This window comes from Onychostruthus taczanowskii, unplaced genomic scaffold, assembly GCF_017590055.1.
Source record: "Onychostruthus taczanowskii isolate IOZ18803 unplaced genomic scaffold, ASM1759005v1 scaffold28, whole genome shotgun sequence".
Taxonomy (NCBI): Eukaryota; Metazoa; Chordata; class Aves; order Passeriformes; family Passeridae; genus Onychostruthus; species Onychostruthus taczanowskii.
In genome coordinates, this window is record NW_024500128.1 from 2,590,303 (window position 1) to 2,615,448 (window position 25,146).

At 39.4% G+C, this 25,146-nt stretch overlaps 1 protein-coding gene across 1 annotated transcript in view; it reads right to left on the reverse strand.

The window, feature by feature from the left end:
- Nucleotides 1-24,408, reverse strand: part of SNRK (SNF related kinase) — a 39,492-nt gene extending 15,084 nt beyond the window's left edge. The window contains exons 1-3 of the mRNA XM_041407745.1: nucleotides 24,154-24,408; nucleotides 13,714-13,811; nucleotides 11,674-12,367 (exon numbers count right to left, since the gene is read on the reverse strand). Of these exons, the coding sequence (XP_041263679.1) occupies nucleotides 11,674-12,262 (589 nt within the window). The 5' untranslated portion in view covers nucleotides 12,263-12,367; nucleotides 13,714-13,811; nucleotides 24,154-24,408. The remainder of the gene's footprint in view (nucleotides 1-11,673; nucleotides 12,368-13,713; nucleotides 13,812-24,153) is intronic.
- Nucleotides 24,409-25,146: the final 738 nt, after the last annotated feature.

The following is a 25,146-nucleotide window of genomic DNA, read 5'->3' on the forward strand; positions in this document are numbered from 1 at the left end:
AAAATCCAACTGATTGTCTAAATGCAAAGAAAACCCCCAAACCACTATTGCTTGCCATTATGTGATGTCCATTAGATATCAACCTTTATGTTCTGACAAATAAAACAGTAATTACTGATTAGCTAGCACGTAACAGAGAATTTCGTGTATTTCTTCTTTCACTTGTTACTATATTTTGTATTCTGTACCCATAGGTCTTTCCAGATAAGAAGAGCTGCAAATAGTAAAATAAGATAATTTTAACACAGCTGTATGAAAATCAAATAAAAACTCTGGTTAATAATGAAATATAAATCATGCACTGAACTGCTACTGTATTTCATTATCACTAATACTGTTCAGTGCACAAAATATACACTAAAAGGGCATAATGTGTATGCAGAAAAAGGTTTTTTTAGAAACTAAAAGTAGTGCTAAATACCATTTAACCTTGGCATATTATGTAGATACTCTTAGCCTGTCAGTGAAGAGCACTAGAGCAGCAACAACTACACTTTACCTCACTCTTATATACTACAGGCAAGGCTTCCTATTGCACTTTTCTAATGAATGTATATTTTGTTACCCTGCCAACATAGCAGATTGTTTATTCTGATGTGCCCAAGAAATAACACTGGACAGAAACAATTACATGGCTTTTATTCTCAGCCTATTTTTACAGCTGCAGCTGTAAAAAGATCAACTTCAAAAGATTGCACCTACAGCCAAGGTGACTAAAATGACTCAGCTTGCAGTGTCATGGACAAAGATGAGCAGCCTCAGCAAAACTTAAAAGTCTACTCATAACCAGGAAGCGAGAAGATAGTGTGCCTGAGAAAGTCTAATCCCCAGGTAACACTGAAAAAGCACTGGGAGGCTTAGTGCAGACCTTATTATGTCACAAGACAGATGTCATCTTAGCAACATCTTCACAAGCCCTGCAATACCATATAACAGCAAGCCTCTCATTTCTGGAAGCAGAGCCAAGCATTGGGATGTCTGCAAGTGTACCAAGAGAACATATTCAAGAGTTCTGTCCTGCCCCTTCATATCCAAACTCTCCAAACAAGGAGTTGATTCCTTGTCCCTTTTCTGTGCCACAGCTTAACCAGACCACATCAATTGTTTGCAACTCCTCATGCAACTAAAGCAAACCAACCAGATGACTGAAGCAACACCACCTTTAACGAGACTCTTGTTAACACAGCTGCATATTTTTCAGTCAAATTCAAAAATTTGAAAATATGCTGCAAAAACACTTAAATATACAGTTTTGTTCTCTAAATATACAATTTTTATTCACCCATTTAATGTAATAATCACAGTTCATTTTGGAGAATTCTTCTACTCCAGAATAGTGTAATCTGGCTGAAAGATGCAGGATCTTTAAGTAGGGTTATCTTAGAGAAGTTAGTAAAGGATAATCAGAGGTTACTTTATTATAATGTATATTTACCAAATTTTATTATTTCCCCAAGCAATACACAAAGCCATACAAACAGTGTTCATTACCAGAGCTTTGCCCTGTCATAATCAGTGTCAGTTCTATATTTGGGACCCTTAACTGAAGGAACACAAGGAAGAGAAGGGTTACAGAGACCACCTTTAAAATGCAGATTCAAACAATAATTTATTTTTCACAATTTCAAGTTCTTTTCCTACTCTTAGTAACTAGCAATTAGCAGATGAAGGCTTTATGGAAACTGCTTATTTCTGTCCTTCAAAGGTCATCTAATTTGCGCTCTTTAGAAAACTGATGGAAAAGTAGAAATTAGGCCCAACATACTGCATGCATTTAGCATTCTTAATCACCTGCAAAAATGCAAGTTATTATAGTCAAGGAAGGCACAGTTCTATTCTGCAGTAGCAAAAATCAAGGTCTCTTTCAAAATTCCTGTGAAGATCTCAAGATACAATTTAGCCTTTAAATTGGCTAACTTGAAACTGTCATTGCTATGACAAAGAATAAAATAAGAATAAAAGCAGTAGTAACTAGCTGCAGTAGATACTTTTTGTTTTCTAAGTCATTAAATAATCAGAAAAGGACCATGAACCATGACAACCAGGGCTGTGTATATGCAACTTCCTTACATAATATGAAGTCACTGCCATAGAAACCAAATTACAACATTAGCTGTCTGTGCTACGCCTGTCTTGAACACAGGGTGGTCAAACATCTGTCACGTTCAAGTTTGCACACTGCACAAAAGATATCCATATTTATCTGCTTCACCATTTCATTAGTCACTTACTGCTTTCTGGACTTTGTGATTTACTCCTAAAACAAGTACTTAGGATTTCAGTAAGTTGCAACTTAAGTGACACCTTCATACCTTCACATTCCTTCAAATTTCTACCGTTCCTCAGAAGTCACACATTTGTCACGCTTTGAATATGCTACATGAACTTGTGATTTTAAGCAATGAAAAACCCAGACTCATTTTGGAATAGACACATTTGCATTTACATACATAATGTAAATTGAGTATACTTACTGAAGTTGTTTATTTCAGACCTTGATGGGAAAAGGGTTGTTTTTTTCCCTCCTAACTTAAATTCAGAACTGCTCAACAGTTTACAGTGTATATTGCTCAGCTGATAAAATGTATGCTTCTACAGAAAGTCACTTTCTTGAAAAGTAACTTGTAATTGAGTAAATTTAGCCAGGTTTTATACATTTCTCTTCACATTATCTACTATAACAGCTGAACATTATAGTTGTTTTCTAGTAGGAGTCTCTTAAGCTAAAAGGAAACAAACCCACTTTTATGAAGACTACAAAAGCGATTACATGTTTATTTTGTCCCTACAAAGGTATCAAGAAACAGACTGTGGATAAATGAAGGGTGGAAATGGACCCCAATTCCCAGGCAGTTACTCTAACCACTGTGTTAAGGCACTGAAGAATGTTCCCCCTGCTGCTGCTACCTCTTCAGAGCAGATTTCATGGAGAAAGCCCAATCCACAGAAACCTGCTGAATACAAGCCTTAGAATGGATTCAACACACCAGCACTTCAACACCTAGTTCTTGTCTGCAAAGCTAAAGAGGAAAAGAACCTATGTAAAATCATCAGTATCTCTGCACTGGGGGCATGTTCAGGGCTAGGGAGCAACTGGAGAGCTGCAGACTGCTCTTTTGAGCTCAAGACACAAAACCCCTGCTGTAAACTACTTCACGTGGTTGGAAGGATGGAACCGTGATGGGTTCAGGAGCAGCTACAGGCTGGTAGCTCACGAGGATAAGTGGCGAGCATGCTTGTTACAAGTTAGAATTCAAGAACCTGTTCACAGAATAGGCTGAGGGAAACTGAATGAATACTCAAAGTATAGCACAGCTTCACATTATTGTCTGAAGAACCAAAACACATTTTAAGAGTAAAAACTCAAATGACAGGTGAAATGCTGCAGAAAATGAGACTTCTACTAAAAACAGTGATAAAACATTATATACAACAGTACAAAAGATAAAAGCTGGTATCATACCACTGAATCATTTGAATGGTGCTTGTTGATATACTTGTGCTTTTAAAAGAGAGTAAGAGAAGTATTTCCCTCCTGTATAAGCTAAAAATCTTTAAAAGCTGCTTCCCTTGCATAAAGTCAGTTGTGAGAAGGTAGAGAATAATTGTGAAAAAAGATTTCAGCATTTCTATATATCACAAGTATATTTACACTGCCATGTGCAAAGACAAATCTAGCATACGCTCAAACCAGACCAGTAAAATTTCAAGTGTAAGAGTAAAGAATAAGGATTACTCTTTCATAGATACTCAGCTTCTAGCTGACTTAACTATTCTTTCATGCTTTGATTTTTAATGAAAAAGGCTCTGAATAAACTCATATACTGACCTCTCCAGTTCTCAGAGATGCTACCATCTGTTAACCCAACATTTTTTGTCTTTGTAAAATGGCATTTATTTTTCCCTTGCTGAAGGCTGAGAAAGAAAACAGCCACAATCAAGGCTAACATTTTTTAAATTAACATGCAGAATGGAGTTTTTTCTTTGTTTTAAAGCACTAAAAATCCCATCAATATTACTATTAGTACACATAGCAGACATGAGAATTAAAGGGAATCTTTTCCTTTCCTGTCCCTCCAAAAAAGAGCATAAATAGCAAATGGCATTTAGCAAATTATTTCCCTAATTAGCTTATCTGTCTGGTGAAACAGTCTGTTCTAAGTTATTTCACTTGACTAAGACACAATCATCAGTAACTAAATCTTATCTTCAGAAGTGATTCCTATTTTCATTCAGTCTGGCAACTAGTACTCATCCTCTGGCAGCCCCAGCCTAAGGAGGGCATGGAGCTGCTGCAGTGAGTCCAGAGAAGGCCATGAAGATGATCAGAGGCTGGAGCACCTCTCCTCTGGAGACAGGCTGAGAGAGTTGGGGTAGTTTAGCCCAGAAAAGAGAAGGTTCTGGGGAGACAAGACAGCTGGAGAGGGACTTTTCACATGGGCATGGAGTGACAGGACAAAGGCTGATGATGGCTTTAAACTGAGAAAGGGCAAGTTTACACTGGATATTTGGAAGAAATTCTTCACTGTCAAGGTGGTGAGGCACAGGCTGTCCAGAGAAGTTATGGATGCCCCATTCGCTGTCAGTGTTCAAGGCTGGGTTGGATGGGGCACTGAGCAACCTGGCCTAGTGAGAGGTTCCCTGCCCACAGCAGAGGGTTGGGAATGCATGGTCTTTAAGGTTCCTTCCAACTCAAACCATTCTAGGATTTCACGATTTTTCCCTGAAGTCCATAGAATGGGTTTTGCTGGTTTAGTAAAACCACTAAAATAAAAATAGTTGTTCTTTATTTTAGTTACTAATGCATCTCAAGTTTCAGTAAGGGTGTTTTAACAGAAAACACCACCATTGAAAGGTCTTGCTGAACACATGCCACTGCCTCTATTCCAAAATAGCCTGTTTTACTCCAAATCATCAGTTCTGCATTCAAAAATACATTCTATCTACTTTGATATCTGTTGCTATACTCCAAAAAGTTACTGAATCTATATGTAAAAAAACCAAACTAAACCAACATTTTCTGCATGAATTCCAATATTACTACTCCAGAAAATAATTAGCCAAAATAAACCCCAATATTAATTAGTTAAACATAAAAGGAAGTTTTTTCTTTATAAAATATATTCTCAAAATCATTGGACATATCAAAGTCTATACAGCACATACAGCTATTGCACATGTTTCACTGCAATGACTTTGGAATATAAAGATAATTTGCTCCTGGCATCTTAAAAATTCTTCATGATTTTGGATAGACTATCTTTTCCTACATATTTTAGCTGTATACTGCATAATTTGTACTTTATTTAGAAAAAATTAACATCTGAATACAGCTTTACACATGAATGCAAAATTTGGGCATCTGGTTTATAACTAGGTAGTACACCACTGATTTCGGTCCCACCAGATCTGTGTTGCCAAATTAGTCAGCCACAGGCTGGAAATAATTAATCTGAGTACTTTTTTGAAAGATACATGAAATTAAGCTCCCTGGCTGTGGAGATGTATTCATCATAATGAAACCCTGCTCCACACAACAGCAGCTTGAAATACTATGAAAACAGTTCTCCCATGAAGACAGCAACATTACTGTATCCCTGTATTTAAATCACAGTTTCGCTGATACAGCAGTAACTGAAGCCTGTCTTGACGGCTTCTTCTCTGTAGTTTCACTTGGATAAATTATTCTTTGTTTCACCCAGCTGTTTTCTGGTGAATGCATGGAAACTTCTGCATAAAGTAATGCAGAACAGAACATAAATTATACTTCATACATATTAGCTTGCTCAGATTTACTGAGAAGTTATCAGGATCACAGATTCCCATTGGTCACTGCAGCCCCATCACATCAAAGCTTCACTTCCAACTGCAAGGCTCCAATACTTGCAATGTAACATCCTCAATTTTAAGCACTAAAAATAGCTTCTAGTCAGTACAGTAATTAGATTGAGGGGGAAAAAAAAAACCACAAAACCAAAAAACAAAGGACAGCATACTGCATGAAAACTGAACTCCCATTTCATTAAAAATAAACTTCACTATTTGCATGCAATTTGCCGCAGAACATAAATACTTGGTTATCCTCAAGACTCTGGCTTTCTGAAAGTGTTCTACAACCAATTCCTTCTGTTTGCCCCTTCTAAAAAGTATAAAAAGTTAATTTCTGATTTGACTCAGTTTTTTCAGCAGCATGAGATACACAGCAAAGTAAAGTGAAGGCAGAAAAGCATGGCCACTAACACCAGTACACTGGAGAAGACAGCAGGAAAAAATACACCTAGTACTCACATCAATTCCTTCTGTTTTGCTTCAAAAAACACTTGAAGCCAAGAACTAGAGTGTACAATTCTCCTAAAAATACACTGACAATGATGATGAATTTCAGTCAAAAGAGTTTATCTTACACAAAAGGTGGAAAGTAAGTGAGGCAGGCAGAGCTGATATTACCTAAACTTGCTAACTCAAGAAACAGGTCCTACCACTCTCCCCCAGAACTCTACTCCAAGCTCCATATTCCTTCCATTCAATTCCTGGGCACCACCTCTTCCACCCAATCCTAAGGGAACAAACAGCTCTGCTAACCTGGCAGAAGTTAAGCCTGCAAAGAGCAGGATTTCTGTCAGTTTTTGGCTTTCTAACAGTTTTCTGTCAAGTTAGCTGATAAAAGTCAGTTCATCAAATGGCCAGCCATGCAGCAGAGTGCAGCACAGGAGAAGGGGTAGCTCTGCACTGATGCAAGCAAAACAGAAGGGGAGGCACACCTTATACTGGAAGCAGACAAGTATCACACTTTCAGCACCCTTCCAGCCTCAAGCTCATTCCATAGTGTATCTAAGTATAAATGGTCTGAAGTGCTGCAATACAACAATAAAAAGGGAGATTTTCTAAACCAAACAAGCAGAGATATGCTTCTAGTTTCTGAGAACTTGGCTATTATCTGATTTTGAGCATACTGAAACTCCAAAATGCTGCCAGGTATGCTCAGTTATTCAATATCGTTTGTGATCTGCAAGTATCTTACAATCGTGGTTTTTTAATACCACTCAGTCAAATCTTATAGTCAGTGTTTTTTTAGTGCAAAAGGTTACTGTATATAGCGACTGGGCACAGGTTTACATTAGTGGTTCAGTTTGAGAATAAAGTGTTATACACACCCAGGAACATCCAAACCAGCTCCACACAGGCCAGACAGGGTCACTGGGGCTAGCTGGCTATGCTCAAGCACCCTGTGAACATGGCTGAAGCTTTGAAACACTAAGCACACTCCAGCAACACTTTATTGAAGTAAAAAGCCCTTGCAAATGCTCGATGCAAAAAGAAAATAGAAGAATTTAGGGTCATTCCAACAGACACAAAGTGGGTCTAAAGGCAGTGTATCATCATCTCAGGAAAGCAGAGAATATGTATAACAAGGCCTCTGTTTCTGTAGTCAAAAACATATGACTAGGCTCTGAACACAGTTTTACCATAGTGACAGAAGATATCCAGGTCTGAGTTGTGCAAGCCCCTATCAAACTACTAAAGCAGCAGAAGTTATCTGCAACTTCCAGGGCAGCAGCAAGTTGGATTTGGACAACAAAGTACCAGTTGAGTAGCACTGAGCTACAGTAACCACAATATTCTTGTTAGTCATGTCTTTTACGAGGAACATGTTGCCACCATTCTCTTTGTGTTGCTGCAATGACAAACTGCAATGCTAGGTAACTGTGATGGTAACTACAATGTTATTTGTGTATTACAGTACTTTTCTAAAGACCAGTGCTCAACTGTGCTAAATATACAAAATACCAATGCAACAATCTGCATTTGTCAATTTTTCATCCCCAGAAGAATGAATTTACTCTGCAAATGTTTCCATGCATTTGCAAAATACCCAACTACAATAACATGAACCTATCACAAGTGTCTATGTCTTTGTAGCCTACACAGCTCTTCACACTTTGTAGAGATGCCAAGCAGTTAAAATAGAACCTGCCCTCTTCTGAAAGAATCAACTAATCTGAGAAACTCCAACTAAATTTTATCACCTAGGAAAGAGGCAATTTCTATTTCTTTAATGATCCAGTTCCTGTTGATGCTGGTAGAGCAAGAGGAAGAGTACTACCAGAAGCACACCGTTCTTTCCATCTGTAGTTATCAACTTTTAAATACTGATAGAGCTCATGGTATCACACCACTGCTCTAGACAGAACTCTGATCTAAAGTAACATGTCCATTGATTTAGGAAATGAACCTTATGTCCAACAACAGTCCTCTCACTTTCCTCTGACCGGAACAAATATTAATTAAGTATGAAAAAATCATGGGAAATTACAAGCAACAGAACTTCTCATTATCTAACTCGCTCAGCTTTTCGACAAGCCCTGGGAACATATGATCATTGCCCAATATTCCTCTTGCATCATTTTAACTACAGCTCTAAGCACAAAAGGAAATGAGAGACCTAAATTAACTAGGTTCTTTTCAAGTGTGCAAACTTTCAAGTGACATCACAAAGGGCAGATTAATCCTTCAACTAGCTGAAACAGTTGTTTTCAAAAAGCAAGCTTTTCTATTCTCTTTATTAAGCATATAACTTAATAAAGACTTGCCCTAAATATTTCAGTTGTTTGTTGAAAGAAAATGCAAATTATCTTCGTTTATATACTCATTCTAATATTATTCATAAGAGATCAAAAAAGCCACATTTTTGGCAAACTCTTTGGCCAAACAAAAGCCTCATACACCCTGATCAATTTTTCTTCCAACAATTTTTGCAACAATTTTGCATAAATAAAAACAGGTGTGGGGTTTTAAAAACACAATGAATGCAAAGGAACTTTAATATGCACAGAGTGTAAGCAGGGGAATCCATTTCAATTTGTCATTTTAGTAAACTGAGTTGGATTTCAAGTGGTCAGATGCTCACAAAGGGACATGACCATGTCACTGCACTGGGGAAAGCATGACCTCCTTTTTACTAAGGAATAAGCTTTTAGATTGGTTCAGCTGTAATGTAATTTCATCCTAAGTGGTGGAAGAATCTTTGCCATTGTCAGTCACTATTATTGCAATATTAATATCCCCATTCAGCCAACAGCTGAATGAGTTCACAGCACTCCACCACTATTTCAAGCTATATATACACACCTTACACATTACTCGCATCACAATGGAACTGATGAAATTTCTTCCTTGAAAGTTTCTACTTCTGAATTTATACATATTCCTAGTTTACAAGTACAGTCTCATCCCAGCATGAAAGTTTATCTTTCAGGTTTAAGAAAGGTTTGCAGAAGCTCATTTCTCAGTTACATAATTACAATTTTAGTGATAGATTTCCTAAACTTAAGATTTCTTTTGGGGGAAAGAGGACCCTTCCCCTCCACCCCCCCATGATTTTTGTATTTAAAATACATAAATCATATTTAGAAATTTTGTATCGTGTATCTTACCTTTGTACCCATAGTTAAAAAAGGAAAATCCCGACCCTTCAAGGTCATCATGTTATTGGAATCTTACAGTAAATTTTGGAATTTTTACTCTGGTAAAGTACTCTGACAGTACTTCAGAGAGATTTCGTAGTGCATTACAAAGTGATGAAAAACTTGCCACTAAAATGTTAGGATACAAGCACTGCAATTGCTCAACTAGGATAGAAGTTTTAAGTATGCAGTAGCTGAGACAGCATACTGGGGAATAAGTAAGAAAAACTAACCTTGGAGGTATATTTAAATATTCTCAAAAAGAGAAGATAACTGGCATCCTTAGACAGTAGTTAAAAGAATTTAATTTTTTCCTAATTTTTCTTCTGTTCATATCAATCCATTCCATACTAACCAGACCTCACCCTCTCTGAATCATTCAAAAATTTTGTTTTGGCACTACTGACAAGTTTACCTCCCTAATTGTTTACAAAGTCCTCTAACAAACATTATTACATTCATCATTAAGACGTCCAAACCATGATTTGTTAACTTTATAATTCAATTTGGACCATCTGGTCATAATGCTCCTAATTCCCCTTCCCCCATTAATCTCCACACATCTCCTTTTTCCCAAGCATCTTCAACTGGGCAGCAATATCAAAACCTAATTTTTTGCTCATCCTTCAAAATTTGACTGCTATTCCATTTTTCAATAAATAATTCACATAAGGCATTGTACAGTGCATAATTAACAAATGTACTTTTCCATCTAGTTTTGAAGGCCACTGCTGTCAGTTACACTCATGCTTCAGGAAATTCTCAAAAGTAGATAAGAGAACACAAAAACTCAGGCATTAGGAGCTCTAGTTTGCCACTAATAAAACCAGAACCAACTCATCTGAATCATCTGATTCCAAATAGAAATAATTTTGTAAAGTATCACTGTAGCATCAACATCGATTTGCAAACCCAGAGGTAACAAAGATCCAAAATTCCTAATTATAGCGCACTTGGGAAACTACTTTCAAGTTCGGAAAACCCAGAGTACAATACCTATTCAAAGATAAAAGCCATAAAGTGTTGTCCAAATGTTTAGGCAAAGAACCTAAATATTTTACCTAATAGCTAAAAAATAATGCAAGAATTGTAGTTTAACAGTGTGCCTGTCAACAACACAAAATTAGCTGATTGTTCACCTCAGGTAAATCAGCAAAAACCTGGACAACTCTGTCTTAATTTAAACCATCACTACAGTCACTACTACAAAACATAACAAAACACACAGAGCCATGTACAGAGTCCTAATGGGTCCTATTAACACCTGTGAAAGTATCAGATACTGATAAAAACATGCTGACTACCAAAAGCTACTCTTGAAGAACCTTTTGCAATTATATGTGCCTACACCTGTTGGGGAAGTGAGCTGTACCTCAACTAACAGATTTAAGCAATCTGTATGACTACAGGACAATATTCAGTGGCCCCATCAATGTTTACAGCTATTCTAAAAAGACTCTAAATTACTTCTACTACAATAAGCAATAGACCTAACAGAGACAGTAAGAGAATTACATGTAGCAGTCCACCATGCACACTCTACTCTGCAGCTACAAAGATGAAGACTCATTTACACATTACTATTTCTTTTACCTTTTATACAATCAGGAGCAACTGGGAACTCATCCACTATGCTTCTCAGACAATGAAAGGGCAGAGGTGGGATAGAGGGAGTTGAAGCTTCCTTTAACTTAACTCTCTCTGTCTCCTCCTTTGGAAGCTAAATTAGTACTTGGTAGAAATGGCTTGAGACCACCTTGCAGCAGAACATGTAAGCAGCCTGGGCTCACAATGCTACTCTTACATGGCTAAATCGAGCAAAGAAAGTCACTCGTGGTTGGGTGCAAGGGAGTGTGGGGTCTTGCTAAAAATAAATTTGAACAGAAATGAAGATGGGTTCTCTCTGAGTATTTACAAATATACCCATTGCATCCACATTTTTTTTTTTTTAATAATTACAATGTATACGATTGCATCATTTCATACAAAAAGAACTTTTAAGCATTTTTGGGAATGCTTGAGTATCTCCTTCAAACAGAGCTGCCCCAGCATGACCTCATCCACAGCTCATCTGGGTTATATTACTTCTTGCCAATTAGCTGCCTTCCATATTTGGCATTATCGTGAAACAGAACATAGAGGTATACAAGATCATGGTATTTATATTTACAGATTACTGGTTGAATTCAAAGCAGACATACATACATACCCACTGCTGGTGCATCATATTCATCCCCAAGTAAAATTTCAGGAGCAGAATAGGCAAGAGATCCACAGCTTGTGGTGAGCTTCTTTCCAGGCTGAAATTTGTTGCTGAAGCCAAAATCAGTCAATTTCACAAGTCCTTGCTTTTCAAAGAAAACCACATTCTCTGGTTTTAAGTCTCTGTGAACTACATGCAGTTTATGGCAGTAGGATATAGCATGAACTATTTGAGCAAAGTATTTTTTTGCCAGATCCTCATTGAGACCTTCCTCATGTTTCATGATGTAATCAAACATATCTCCACCATCCCCTAGCTCTAGGATGAGATAAAGCTTTGTCTGGGTGTCAATCACTTCGTACAGCCGCACAATGTTGGGATGCTGCACTAATTTCATGCACCTGACTTCTTGAAAAAGATGTCCAGTGGCAAGAGTGTCCAGTTTGGTCTTGTCAATGACTTTTACTGCTACTTTTTCACCTGTAAAGACATGCCGAGCAAGTTTGACCACAGCAAAATGGCCTCTGCCCAAAGTTTTATCCAAGTCATACAATCCTGCAATTTTTCCATCATATCCTCGTTTGAAGCCTGCCATTCTGTTTCAGAAGATGAAATAATATTTAAGCTCTTTGGAAACGTGGTATTTTCATATAAGAGTATCTGAAGCAAATAAATAGTCCATAATCACTGCCAAGCATACCTAAAAACAAAGAGACAAGATTATATACTTGCATAAAAGTAAGCAAATTTATTATCCTGTAATTACCCCAAGTTATGTTAGCACATTACTACAGATTATTTATGAAATAATCTTCAAAAATTTTTCCAAAGGATTTAATAAGGCAGGCTGTGCTAACTTGCAGATTTCTGACATCACATTATCAGTATGCTTGAAGAAAGTGAGTTTCAACTCTGCAATAATGAAAATTTGTCACAAATTCAGTGGCCTTCATTGCCGTGAGTCAGAAACCTTTCAAGCAGAACTTGAAGAAATTGGTGTTATAAAGACTGTTAAAATTGGTAAAACTGAAATCTGTAACTTTTCCACATACACTATAAAACAGCTGGGCAGCACAGAATATCATCAAGAGGAACATACTTAACACACCTTTTTTTGGCACATCCCTTTGTATGGTGCATGAAATAGCTCTAATACAAAGTTCTGATGGCATGACTTGGGACTTTTACCTCCTCCTTTTTAACAGCTTTCTGTTTAGTAAAGCTCAGTGACATACAATGCTTAATTTTGTTACTCTAATTAGCTTGAGCATTATCAATCAATACTGTAATTACAGCAAGTGAACAAAGCTTTGAAGGCTGAAATGAAACATTTGGGTTGGATGTACTCAGTGGCAAATAAAATTTTTTGTTAAATATTTTGACTGAAGTTAACAAACTGGTGATAAACAGTTTGGAGGTAGGCTGCATACGTTCATCAGGCCTGGGAATAAGTGAGGAGAAGGGGAAGAAGAGTGGGAAAGAAGCAGAGAAGACTCAAGAGTTCAGCTTTTGTGTAGTGAATTCCTGCTTACCAGGTATTTGGCATTTAAACAAACAAGACCCAACTTATAAAATATTCATATTCAAAACTGGTTTTGAAGGTCTTATGTCCCATTGTCTTTTTTTTTTTTTCCACATACAAAACCTCCCAGAACTTTTTCCTACATTAACTTAGATTGAAGTTTAAACAAAAAACTGTAGCTATCAAAAAGCTAACCATTTCTCCAACTTTGAGTACAAAGTAGTTAGAAATATGAAAATTAGATGGCTCATTGCCAACTCTAAAATACAGAAAAAACAGCTCTTTAGAATATATTTTCAGTTTCAAAACTGAACTTCAAAAAGAAAAACTTTGAAAAGGAAGCTGGCAACCAAACAGCCCCTTACATTAGTTATTCTCAAGTTGAAATGTAAGCATTATATTAAAAACACTCCCTGCTAAACAAGTTGTTTCACAGACAGTGAAACTAATGAACCTGGTTTCATATGAATTCAATTACAAGGTTGGGGGTCCTATGAGGATTCTGTGATGTTTAACAAGCTCACCTTACTGCTTCTCTCAGCTGGAGCCATGGTACAACCTCTTCACTATCCAGCTGTCTGCTTCCACAAAACCCATAGAATTCAGTTTGAGACCTCCACGCCTGTAAAATTTGAATGAAATCAATTAACTTCTAAAACTTCATAACCTAGACAAGGAACAAGGTTAAGTACAACAAGCATTAATACAATAACAAACAATATAAACATTGAGGTTTGGGGTTTTGTATTTCTTTAAAGATAGTCATCAAGCTTCAACAAACTTCACTGGGTTTTGTGTGGCTGTATGCACCCTTTTATTCTGCTGCTAAGCACTACGCTTCACATGCTCTTTCAAAAACCACTCCACTAGAAGATGGCTGGCATATCTGCTCCCCAAACACTTCACAAACTGTTCATCTTACAGAGCTTCCCCTACCATTCCCATGTAACACCATCCCGTCCTTATTCAAAAAAGCACAAAACTGAATTAAAGCATGCTACATTAAACTAAATGCCCACTCTCCTACCTGGTAGGAACTATTACAGAATGCATAGGGAACAACATAATACAATGGCAAATACAACAATAAACAATAAAACTCTCCTTATCTTTCAGAGATTCAAAAACTTCTTTACATCTGAGAGCAGTGGGTTTGTGTTTAATAGCACTTGATGGATTCTACGCCACCCCTCCCTGTGAAACTGGGCAGGTGCTTTACTAAAGCATGTGAATTTTTAGCATCAAGAACATACTGCAGCAGAGCTGAATAACTTAACTGTGTGCTGTGAGAAGAACCACTTCCTCTTGTTTGGTTTTAATCTCTTGATAATTTGTGCATCTTCTCATTCACCGTCTGTTCCAAAACAAGAACTATCATACTCCATTTACCTTGCCTCAAGCAACTCACAGAATTAGTTTCTTCCCTTCTTAGCTTCAGCACAATTTTGTTCCAATCCTAGTCTATAAATCCTTTTGCAGAGGTTATTCCACAGGCTTTAGCATTCCCCTCACCCTTCTCTACTCATTTTCTGGTTTGTTCTATTCTACTTTCTTAGGCCAGTTTGAGGGTCCTTTCACTGCTACTGCACACTAACAATGTTTTCAAGCAATACTTTAGAGTTGTATAATGTTCCACCATACCGACCTAACCCCAAAAAGAAGACTACTGAAAAACAGTCCACGTACACACATAAACCACCTAATCTTAGCCTGTATGAAGCAGGAGGGGATATATTAATCAGCTGTGCCCCATATGGTTGTGCAACTCTAGAGTCTCACTCCTAAAAACCCAACAACAATAACAAAACCCTCCACACAAACATGCTTTATAGTACTGCTATCTCCACAGCATCCTAATCTGACTCCTAACTGCTTCTAGATTAAAGAAATTAAAGGAAAACTGGAGCACACAAAGACAGCTTGTCTGAATTTAACTGCAACACTCAGCAGTAAGGAAAGATTTATGTTCATTACTTTGTTCACTTGGCACATTCTCAACCATCATGAACTTGTACAAGTTCAACAAGTGATTTAACGTTAAATCACAGAATACACATAAAAATCAACCTGTCAACAGAATTCCAGCAAAAACCAGTTATGTTTAAGCAATGGAGAAATATATCAGAGAGCAATCAATAGGATAAGAGCTTACAGAAATGGAAGATAAACTATGTTTACTAATGTTGCAGACCTGTTAGCTGTAACAAAATTAATGCAAATTCATTAACAGTTTAACTTAAAGTCTCCACAATAACAGACCAACTAACCCTTAACTCTGTGGTTTTAAAATAAATCTGCATAGATGAAGCTCCACCACTAAATACAGAGATCTCAGATGCAACACATGGCTCGAAAATACAAAAGTTTAGTAGTTCAGTAGTAGGAAGTGGATGCAAAAAATTTCATAGTGTATGTAGATACAAGCCTTGGTTACAATTTAAATATGCTATCTAAAGGAGTGCAGTTGCCATACCAATATATTTCAGAGCAGTTTCTTTTCCTCAGTTTCTCTTAAGAGTAAGAAAGTAGAATTTTGACAGCACTTAAAAATCCACTATTTCAAGCTGGAGCCTCTTTGAGACCTTTGCTGTTGTCTCCTTAGTTACAACAGCAAAACTTCTGGGGCTGACTATAGATGAAACCACACAAGCCTCCAGTTTTGCCATGATCCTCCAAAACAGGATTACTTTTAACGATGTATCACTTTGGTGATCCATGTGATCTCTTGAACATTTCCCAAGTGAAGAAACGACAGACTAAAGCAGACAACAAACAAAATTTCCACCAGTCACATGTTAGCAGCAAGCCAAATGACAACCTGCAAAAAAGCATTTAAAAGACAGTTCTATCACAGAAAATATTTACCTGTCTTTTCATTCACAATATGTTAAACCCCTGATAAGTTCATTTTTTCAGCATTAGAGTTTGGTTTTTCTAGCTGGTGAATTAACTAACCATTAGCAGCACTTAATCCATGCACCTAATTATGGTTCTAAAAATGCATTTTTCCCTAATTATACCAGAACTCAGCTACGCCTCCAATACTCATTTTATGCAATGCAGACATTTACCAGTAAATAAATTCAGAACAGATCCTTCTTTCCCCAGAAGCTCATATACCTATCCCACAAAACACTGCAAACAGCCCCTAATGGAGATCTGCAGGAGCTGTTTTGTAATATCACATGCATCCTATTAAGAAGCTTAGCAACAGTATTGTGATTCAACCATCTTTAAGAGATGGACGAATAGATCTGTTTAGAAAAAGAAGCATGTTTCAGAGACACTTGTTTTTCTTTAAACAATTCACCCTATTCAAAGTGTCACTAGATTACACACTGCATGTAAAACCAGCCTAGTTCATCTTACCCTAATGTGTGTATTAGCTTACTTTAGAAAATGAAGCTTCATGGTCCCATTTAAAGAAAATGTTGAGAAACTATCAATGCAAAGACTTCCCTGCATCATCAGTCTAACAGACATAAAAGCTGAAGTAATCTTCACTGGGACTTGTCCGTCTACAGACAGCAAACCATTCCTGTCTCCCTTCGAGATAAACGGAGATTCAGTCAACACAGATAAGAGTCTGTGATAAAACAAATTGCGCCCTTAAGCAGATAGCCAAAGAGATCAGATGAATCATTTTGTAAAAGCACATGCTTTCATTTTCTGTAACAGGAGTTTAGAATGAATAGTTCAGTGGATGCACTCATTATACACATCCACCAGGCAGATTAAAGTTTTACCCTGCTTCTCCTTTTGCTCTCTTTTGTCTCTTAAGCAACAGCATATATACCAATTATTTATTTACTACATAATTGAATGCTGAGGATATGTTGATTGTGACTTGATGATACTTATGTTGATTGTGTTCCTAGAAACACTAAATCCAAAATTTGACATAGAATATGGAGATTCAGACGCAATTTTTTCTCACTCTGAAAATAATTTGTCCAAATCATTGGAATCTGAGAGCAAACTGAAGAACATATTAACTCAGTAAATAAACTGTAAATATAATTTTTCATATTTTTTCCAATATTTCCTCCCAATTTTTATTTGCTTTCCTAATGTAAGGTATCTTTACAAGGTAATCTAGGAACCTTTAAAAACACCCTGTCGTTTTACTATATTACCCACTACTTGCACTGTTACACCTTCACTTATGTGTCAACCTGCTTTCCCCCAGAGGACTTTTCATCACCTTTCTTCTGGTATAAGGGAGCACCAATGCACTAGAAGCAGGTAAAAGGCATTGCAAGAGTGACACGTGAAATACACCTACACTCAATACATATCACATACCCAGAAAACTTATCATTGTGCAACTCCTCCAGCACATTCCAAACTTCTTAAGTTTGAAACTGTATTTCTTGAATATTCAAGATTCAGTATGGGATTCAGGATCCCAGGAAAGTGTATTCTCCTTCCGTTTGCATACAGGTGTTGTGATACAGCAGAGCCCTTCCTCCTCCACCTTCCTACGACCTTCACAACTACCATTCAAAGGTACTCAAAGGAATCATGGCAATCTACACTTGCCCTACAGCCACACATTTTGTACATGCAGCATTTTTGGGGAGCAGAGGCAGACACAATTCCCAGAGACAGCTGTGTTACAACTCAGACCTTATATACGCAATGCCCTCTAAAGCTTTATTTTCTACTTTACACGACTGCACCACAGCACACATATCTTCCCTTTCACTGATGACAAACCCTGTAAATTCTCACTTGTTCCCAGTGAGTTCCACGATAAAACACTACAGGAGATTTTTTCAAGGTGTACATGCACTTCTTTAATTTTCCTGTTAGGCATCAGTGTCCACATCCACCCCATATGGTGTTACTGAAATGTCAAGATATATCAGCAAACCTCTCTACTATTCAGCACTGACTACCTCTAAAATGATGATCATGATGAAGAGTTATCAAGTAATGCTGTTACAAACACAAAAAGAAAAATTAACCTGCAAAAGATGATGAAGATCATGATGAAGAGTTATCAAGTAATGCTGTGTTACAAACACAAAAAGAAAAATTAACCTGCAAAACTTAACTGTACTCCTTAGTTTTAAACAGTCTGTAGAATTTCGCTCTGAAAAGATACAAGAGGTGCCAATTACTGATACAAGTTTTGTCATTCCAAACATTTGGGAAATCGCTAATGCAATGTGTTTTGTCATTTTAAAATGTACTGCAGGCATTAGAGCTACTGATGTCTAGCCTTAACTCTTCTTAGTATTGAAGTAAAAGCAAAATGCCAACAAGAATTCTTCAACTCCAAGGTCCATTATTCAGTGAACAGCCAGCAGCAGAAATATTTGGCAGGTCAATAAACTTGGTAAAACATTGCTCCTGGACCAGCAAATTGTTGGAGGATGGGAAGGGCAGCACTATTATAGATTTCAAAAGAAAAGGTTACTAACAGCATTTTGTAACAGAAAATTATGAGACCCTGCATGACCTGACTTCTAAGAGCAAAACACTATGAGGTAGATCCAACGCATGAGAAAAAGAAAATGTAAAAGATACAATGCGTGATTCTGGTTATCATCAATTAAAGAACACATTTATTTATTAGATAAGGAATTCCCAAACTTTTAGACCTACAGATTGCTGTCTACCATCTATTTTCTTGAAGACTAGTGCAGTAACATCAAGCACAGACAATTTAAGCTTTGCTCTTTCACACAGTTAAGCTGTGGTACACTTCAGACACACAGTGGTCGTCAGAACATTAGCAAAAAGCAAACTAAAATTTGAGAACTGTGTTGTAGAAACTCCACCTGATATTTGGTATCTGTGTGAGAATCACCCTCCATACAGACAACTTAAAGCAGCCACTGGATCTGAACTGGTCCTTCAAGGCCTCCACTTTAAAAGTCAAGAATGTCTATTTCCTTTTTCCTTCCAAGCAGGTGAATGAGAAAAAATAGAGATAGAAAAAAAAATATGCTGATGTACAGACTCCAAGGTAATAGTAAGACAGCAGCAGTAACAGCAAGATTATGATTATACACTCCAAAGCTATTAAGAGGACAGATGCACTAGGACCGATGGAACTATGAGCCACTGACAAACCCATCACCGGTAGTTTCTGGCACTGGTTCCAATTGTGAAATGTGTTAAAAGCCCAAAGCACTTTCACAACCTTGCTGATAATTCGCTGCAGTTCACAAGGTACTTTCCATTTCTAAGAGGAGGTATTACACAAGACAAATACAAGTTGCCCTACAGATTTCAGAACTCAGCAATAGCTGTTCACCATTTAAAGTCCTCACACTAGCCACAGCTCCAAAAGCAATTAATCTCATGTTGCATGTTTTCCTCTTATGCCTTCTCTCAAAGGCCAGCATGTGGCCTTTCATTTTTAAAGAAAAAAAGTAAGAGACACTACCCTGTTTACATACCAGAGGCTTCTGCAACACAGCACTTAAGGTCTGAAGCTGCTCCTGAAGTATTATTGCATAGAAAAATACCAGATATTCCTGAATAGCTACATCTCATAAATTATCTTCTGCATAGTAGTATGTGATAACATCTTTTAAAAGTACTTGCTCCAAGTTTTGTGATATCTGCTAGTACTTTCTTTCTGTATCTGTAAATCAGCTATAAAACTTCGTTCAGACCCTGTGATGTCATAATATATAGAAAAATTAATTTCAGCTGATAATCTCATGGTTTGCAGTTCCCACTAACAGAAAAATTTGTCCTCAACTACAAAAAATTAGCATGGATATCTTAGTTACAGACATTTGTACATTTAACCAATCCAGATCTAGTACTTCAGTCAACAACTGCATAAGCAAGACAGATAACTCATGGTAGTTGGACTCCCTAGCCCAAAATTATTCTTTTTCAAGCTTGACAAACAGTACCCAAGCAGATTTTTGAAGATTTTTAATATTCTAAATTCCATCATATTTCCTTTTTTTTTCTTCTTATTTCTTTCCCCAAAATAACTAGGAACATGAACTGATGAAGAAATATTTTGCATATCAGGTGATTCACTATGGTATCACCAGCTTTTAAACAGCACACTAAATCTTTCTATCCAGGAAACTTACTGCAGAAACTTTGCAGAAAGCAGATAACTCAGATTTCTCCACCAAACTACACTCCTTTAGAGAAGCTGCTTCATCTACTCCATGTTCATGAACTTTCAGAATTGTTTCACCCTTTTCAAATGTCTGTTTATTAATATTACCACATTATTTTGTCATGCCAGGCAGTGCAGCTAAGACCATTAAGAGGAGCTCTAAACATTCTTCCATTTATCAATGAACACTTCAGTGTGGCATAACACTTCAATGTTAGCCCTGTTTTAACACCTACATCTTTGTTGTGTAAATTCAGAACCGAAAATATTATTTTATTCTCATATCAAGGGAGGAGAAAGCATCACACACCATCTCAAACACAAGTGTTCAGATGCAAATATGCGTGCATACTCTTAGTACCTATTGCAAACAATAATAATTGCTATTCAATTTCTTAATATCTTCAAGGTCAAATACCATATAGTTTCATTTGTTTAGTAATAAGTCTGGTATCATAAAATTCAAGTACTGAATTGACTTAAGTTGCCACTATGAGACTGGTGTTTTCCATCTAGGATACAAACTGCTTAAATCTTGATAAATAGATTGCCTCCAACCAACAGTTACTCAGTTATTCTCATTGTAGCATCCTAAATTAGTCAGGAACAGCCAAACACCTGAAATTTGCCACACTTTAACATGAACTAAGATTATAATAAAGCCTAGGCTATCATCTCTCAAGTAAAGTCCAGTCAGTAACTAGACAGTAGTCAGTAACTAGTTCTTCTGCAACTTTCTGCTAAAAAAAAAAAAAAAAAAAAAAAAACCACCCACAATGAAATATAAAGAAAGAAAACAGTCAAATACAGTGTAACATTTGTGTCCCAGCACTGTTGTAGAAGATCACTATAACAGAGGGATTCAGCTTTTCAGAAAGTGAACATGCTCTGTTTTACACTTTGCAAGTATAATTATTTCTCATTAAGTTCTTAACATTGGTGACTCAATCAACTTATGTGTACTAGAACTCTGCCAGGGTGAGTTATCCTAGAATTGTAAGGGAATATACATTTTTTTTTTCAAATCCTCTTAAGCTCTTACATAATACTGTTATGTGTATTAAAACAACAGGTACTTTACATTATTAGAGCAGCTGTAGCATTTCAGTTAAGTGCTTGAAAATAATGTGACACAGAAGATGGGCAGAACCTCAGAGGCTACTGAAGTTAAGAGCTTATACAATTTAATATTACTATATTCATCATAAACTGCAGCTCAGCTCTACATCCCTGATCTGAACCATGTTTCACTGGAAGTCTTATTTTAAGACACAATCATCAACACTATTAAGTAGGGATGGACAGAAGTTCACCAGTAAGTTTTACAGCTACAGCATTTCAGTGAAATTTTGAGAATCCAAAAAAGGAAGTGCATTATTTCACAAGAGACACATTGTGAGGAAAAAACATAGCTGCAGCAGGATACTGTGTCCTTGAAAGCAAGGCAAGCCAAGCAAGACAAAGGTGCTACTTTGGCATTACAGTTGCCAGTGGGATAAAAGGGACAATGATACACTGAAGGTGTAGACTGCAAAAGAATTATTCAAGTATGATTCAAAGGCAGTTAGACCTGGTTGGTGCACAAGATTACTACTGCAAGTAAAAGAGTATCTGCAGTTGCATATTAGCATGCACACCCTTAACATGCTATTTCTTTAAAATAATCAGAAAGCAAAGTATTTGTTACAGTGCAACCACCCACACTACATGGCAGTATCAGTTCTCATAGCAGAATGATTCAAAGAACAGCAGTAACCTGTAGGGTGTCCAGCACTCAAACTGTACTTCCTTGCTTCTCAATTGTGTAAAATTAAAACAAAACCACAACACAGTAAGTACACTGAAGATGCAATTCTCCCTTTTCCCTGTTTTTCATGAAAGCTTCAGGTGTGGATCATAAAGATCCTCTTAAAAGAGCCAGATAATGTGCTGCCTTAGATGCCACCTTGCCTACCAGGCAAAGCTCCAGCAGTCAGGTTAGCTTCTCTTTCCAATCACTTGAAAAAACCATGTCATCATTCTACCACTTTTCTGGTCATTTACGATATTCTGGAAAATTAAGAGACAAGACTGGACATTCTTCTCCTTAGTTTTTATTATTAAGTCCTCTAATCTGGATGTTGTATGCACTAGAAGTCAAAGGGGCAAACATTAGTCTAAGTAAACATTTTGACATGTTTCACAAGGTAAAATTTGATTGCATTGTTTGGCAATGATTGTTAGTTCTTATTTGTTTCAGATTCCTTCGAAGGATCAGCAATAGTAAAAAACAACCACGAGCCAATTTCCCACTTTCTGTTATGTATCTGCCAAAAAAGTTCCAGGATTCCTCAACCCAGTTCCTAATGGTGCATGCCTTGAAAGAAATGCTTAACTGTAACACAATAAACATTTGCTAGTAAACACTTCTATACGGATTTCACTTTGCAGAGATTCGTTAAACTGGTTCTTCCCCAGAGCCTGAAGATCCAAATATATCCACAATAAACAACTCCAAAAAAGCAGCAGATATGACTAAGTAGAGACTGCACTACAGAGGGCAGGCGTAAGCATATTTGCATGCACTTCATTCATGCTAGATGGCTGAAAATCATACAATACGCTTCAGCTGCTCCAGTAACTGTAATGGTACCACCAAAGAAACCACTGCTTTGCTCTCATCTACTCATAACAAGCTCTTGGAAATACAAAACTATCTATGAATAAGGAAAAAGCCAAAGCATGTATCCCACATAAAGGTTTCTCCTTCACAGGTATACTAGCATCTCCTACCAATAAAAATAGCCAATCTGAAAATAGGTCACTTTTGACACCAACCATCCTCTGGCCAATACAGGGGGTTTTGCCCTAGTAAGTGTTGTTCTGCAACACTTCACTCAGTCTACTTACTAAAAAAAAAAAAAAAAAGAAAAAAAACCCAAAACAAATAAAACCAACCACACATATCTGCCCTTCAACTATTACCAAGACTGTACATCAACTATCTTTAAAAGTCATCTTCCACTAATGTAAGCACCTGGGTGCCAAAACTCACCTGACAATAAGCACAAAGACCTCTACGCAGGACCTTGCTAGTATTTCTACCGATTTCTATACTAATCTCTAGGCAGTGAATTCAACGTAGTAAGTGTGCTGACAGCAGCACGGCACCTACTGACAAAGAACGAGGGATACTTCCAGCCTCTGGCAGGAGGGGCACGCTCCAGCCCTGGGCACAAGGAGACGAAGGCAAACCTGTTGGCTACGCACCACTTCCGAGGGGCGAGATGCACCGTCATTCCCCTAAAGCGCACCCGCGGCCGGATCGCGGGGCTCTCGCCTCGCTTGTTTATTTTTTTCCCCCCCTTCCCGGCAACAGAACATCGGCGGCGGAGCCGGCGCGGGCAGCGGCGGCGGGGGAGCGGCGGAGGGACCGGTGTCACTCCGGTCACACGCGGGGCCGGGTGTCACCGCGGTCACACGGGGCCGTGCCGCACGGACACTCCGCCGCGCCGGGGCACGGCAGGCTCCCGGCAGCCCGCCGTCCCTGCAGGAACGCCTGCATCCCGGGAGCCCATCGTCCCCGCAGGAACACCCGCATTCCGGGACGCCGCCGATCCCGCATGTACGCCCGCATCCCGGGAGTCCGCCGTGCCCGCAGAAACAACCGCTTCTCCCCGGTTCAACCCTCCCCTCCCGCCCCGCCGGCACCGACACACCGACCTTCGGTGGCGGCCGCGAAACGTCCCCTCACCGCCTCCTCCTCCCCCTGGGCCGAGGCCGCCATTGGGCTCGGCCGGCTCCGGGAGGGGGAGGAAGGAACCCACCACACCCCACCGGCCCAGCCCGAGCCGAACGCGGCCCAACCCCGCCGGCAACTTACTGCCCGCAGCGGCGGCGTCTCCTCGGGGCGCCGCGCCCCGCGCCGCCCCCTGCATGGGCAGCGCCCGCTGCGACTGCCCTCGGGAGCGGCGGCGGGGACGGGGAGCTCGGCGGGGAGGGAAGGAGGGACAGAGGAGGAGACGGAGAGGGTCCAAGAGCCCAGCGGGGAGGGCCGGCGGGGCTGCGGCGGGTGGCGCCCCTCGCCCGCGCTGCGCTCGGACAGGACCCGGCGCTGCGGCCGCTCCCGCTGCGCCTCCGAGCCGCGACTGACAACAACGGCCGCGGCTCGCGCGGGGCCGCGAGGGGCGGGGCGGGGCCAACGCTCGCCCGCGCGCAGCCGCGCCTGCGCCGCGCGGCGGGAGGCGAAGGGAGGGGAGGCCGCGCGCCGAGCGCAGTCGCGGCGGGGGCCAATGGCGGCGGCGGTGTCCGGCCGCAGATGGGGTGTCTGAGGGGAGCGGAGGGCAGCGGGACCGCCCGGTTCGCTTCGCTCTGGGTTTCAGGGAGGTCCTGAGCAATTCCCCTTAGACATGGGAAAAGGAGCGGAGGGTGAAGTGCTGAAGGTCTGAGGAGAGGGCGAAGAAGCCCGCGCGTTCGCCACCTGCGTGGCGGCGAGTTGGCGGCGCCCTGTCCCTCTGGAGGGGACGCTGGGCTGTGGAGGGCTGTTAAAGTCGCGAAAGGGCCACGCCTGTGATTCCTGGATAGAAATATTAGAGTATAAGTGGGACTACAGCGATCACGGTGTCAATTAGATTGGAATAGACTTCTGAGATCATCGAGTCCGACCCGTGGCCGAACACACCGCTGTGTTAACCGGGCCATGGCACTGAGGGCCACATCTAGTTTTTCCTCAAACACCTCCGGGAACGGTGACTCCACCACCTCCCCGAGCAGGCCTTGGTGCCCCTTGTGCCCTGGGCAGCGGTGGTGTGAGGGCAGCGAGGCACGCTGCTGCTGGATTCCCCTGTGCTGGGAAGGGTGGGAGTGCGGTGGATGG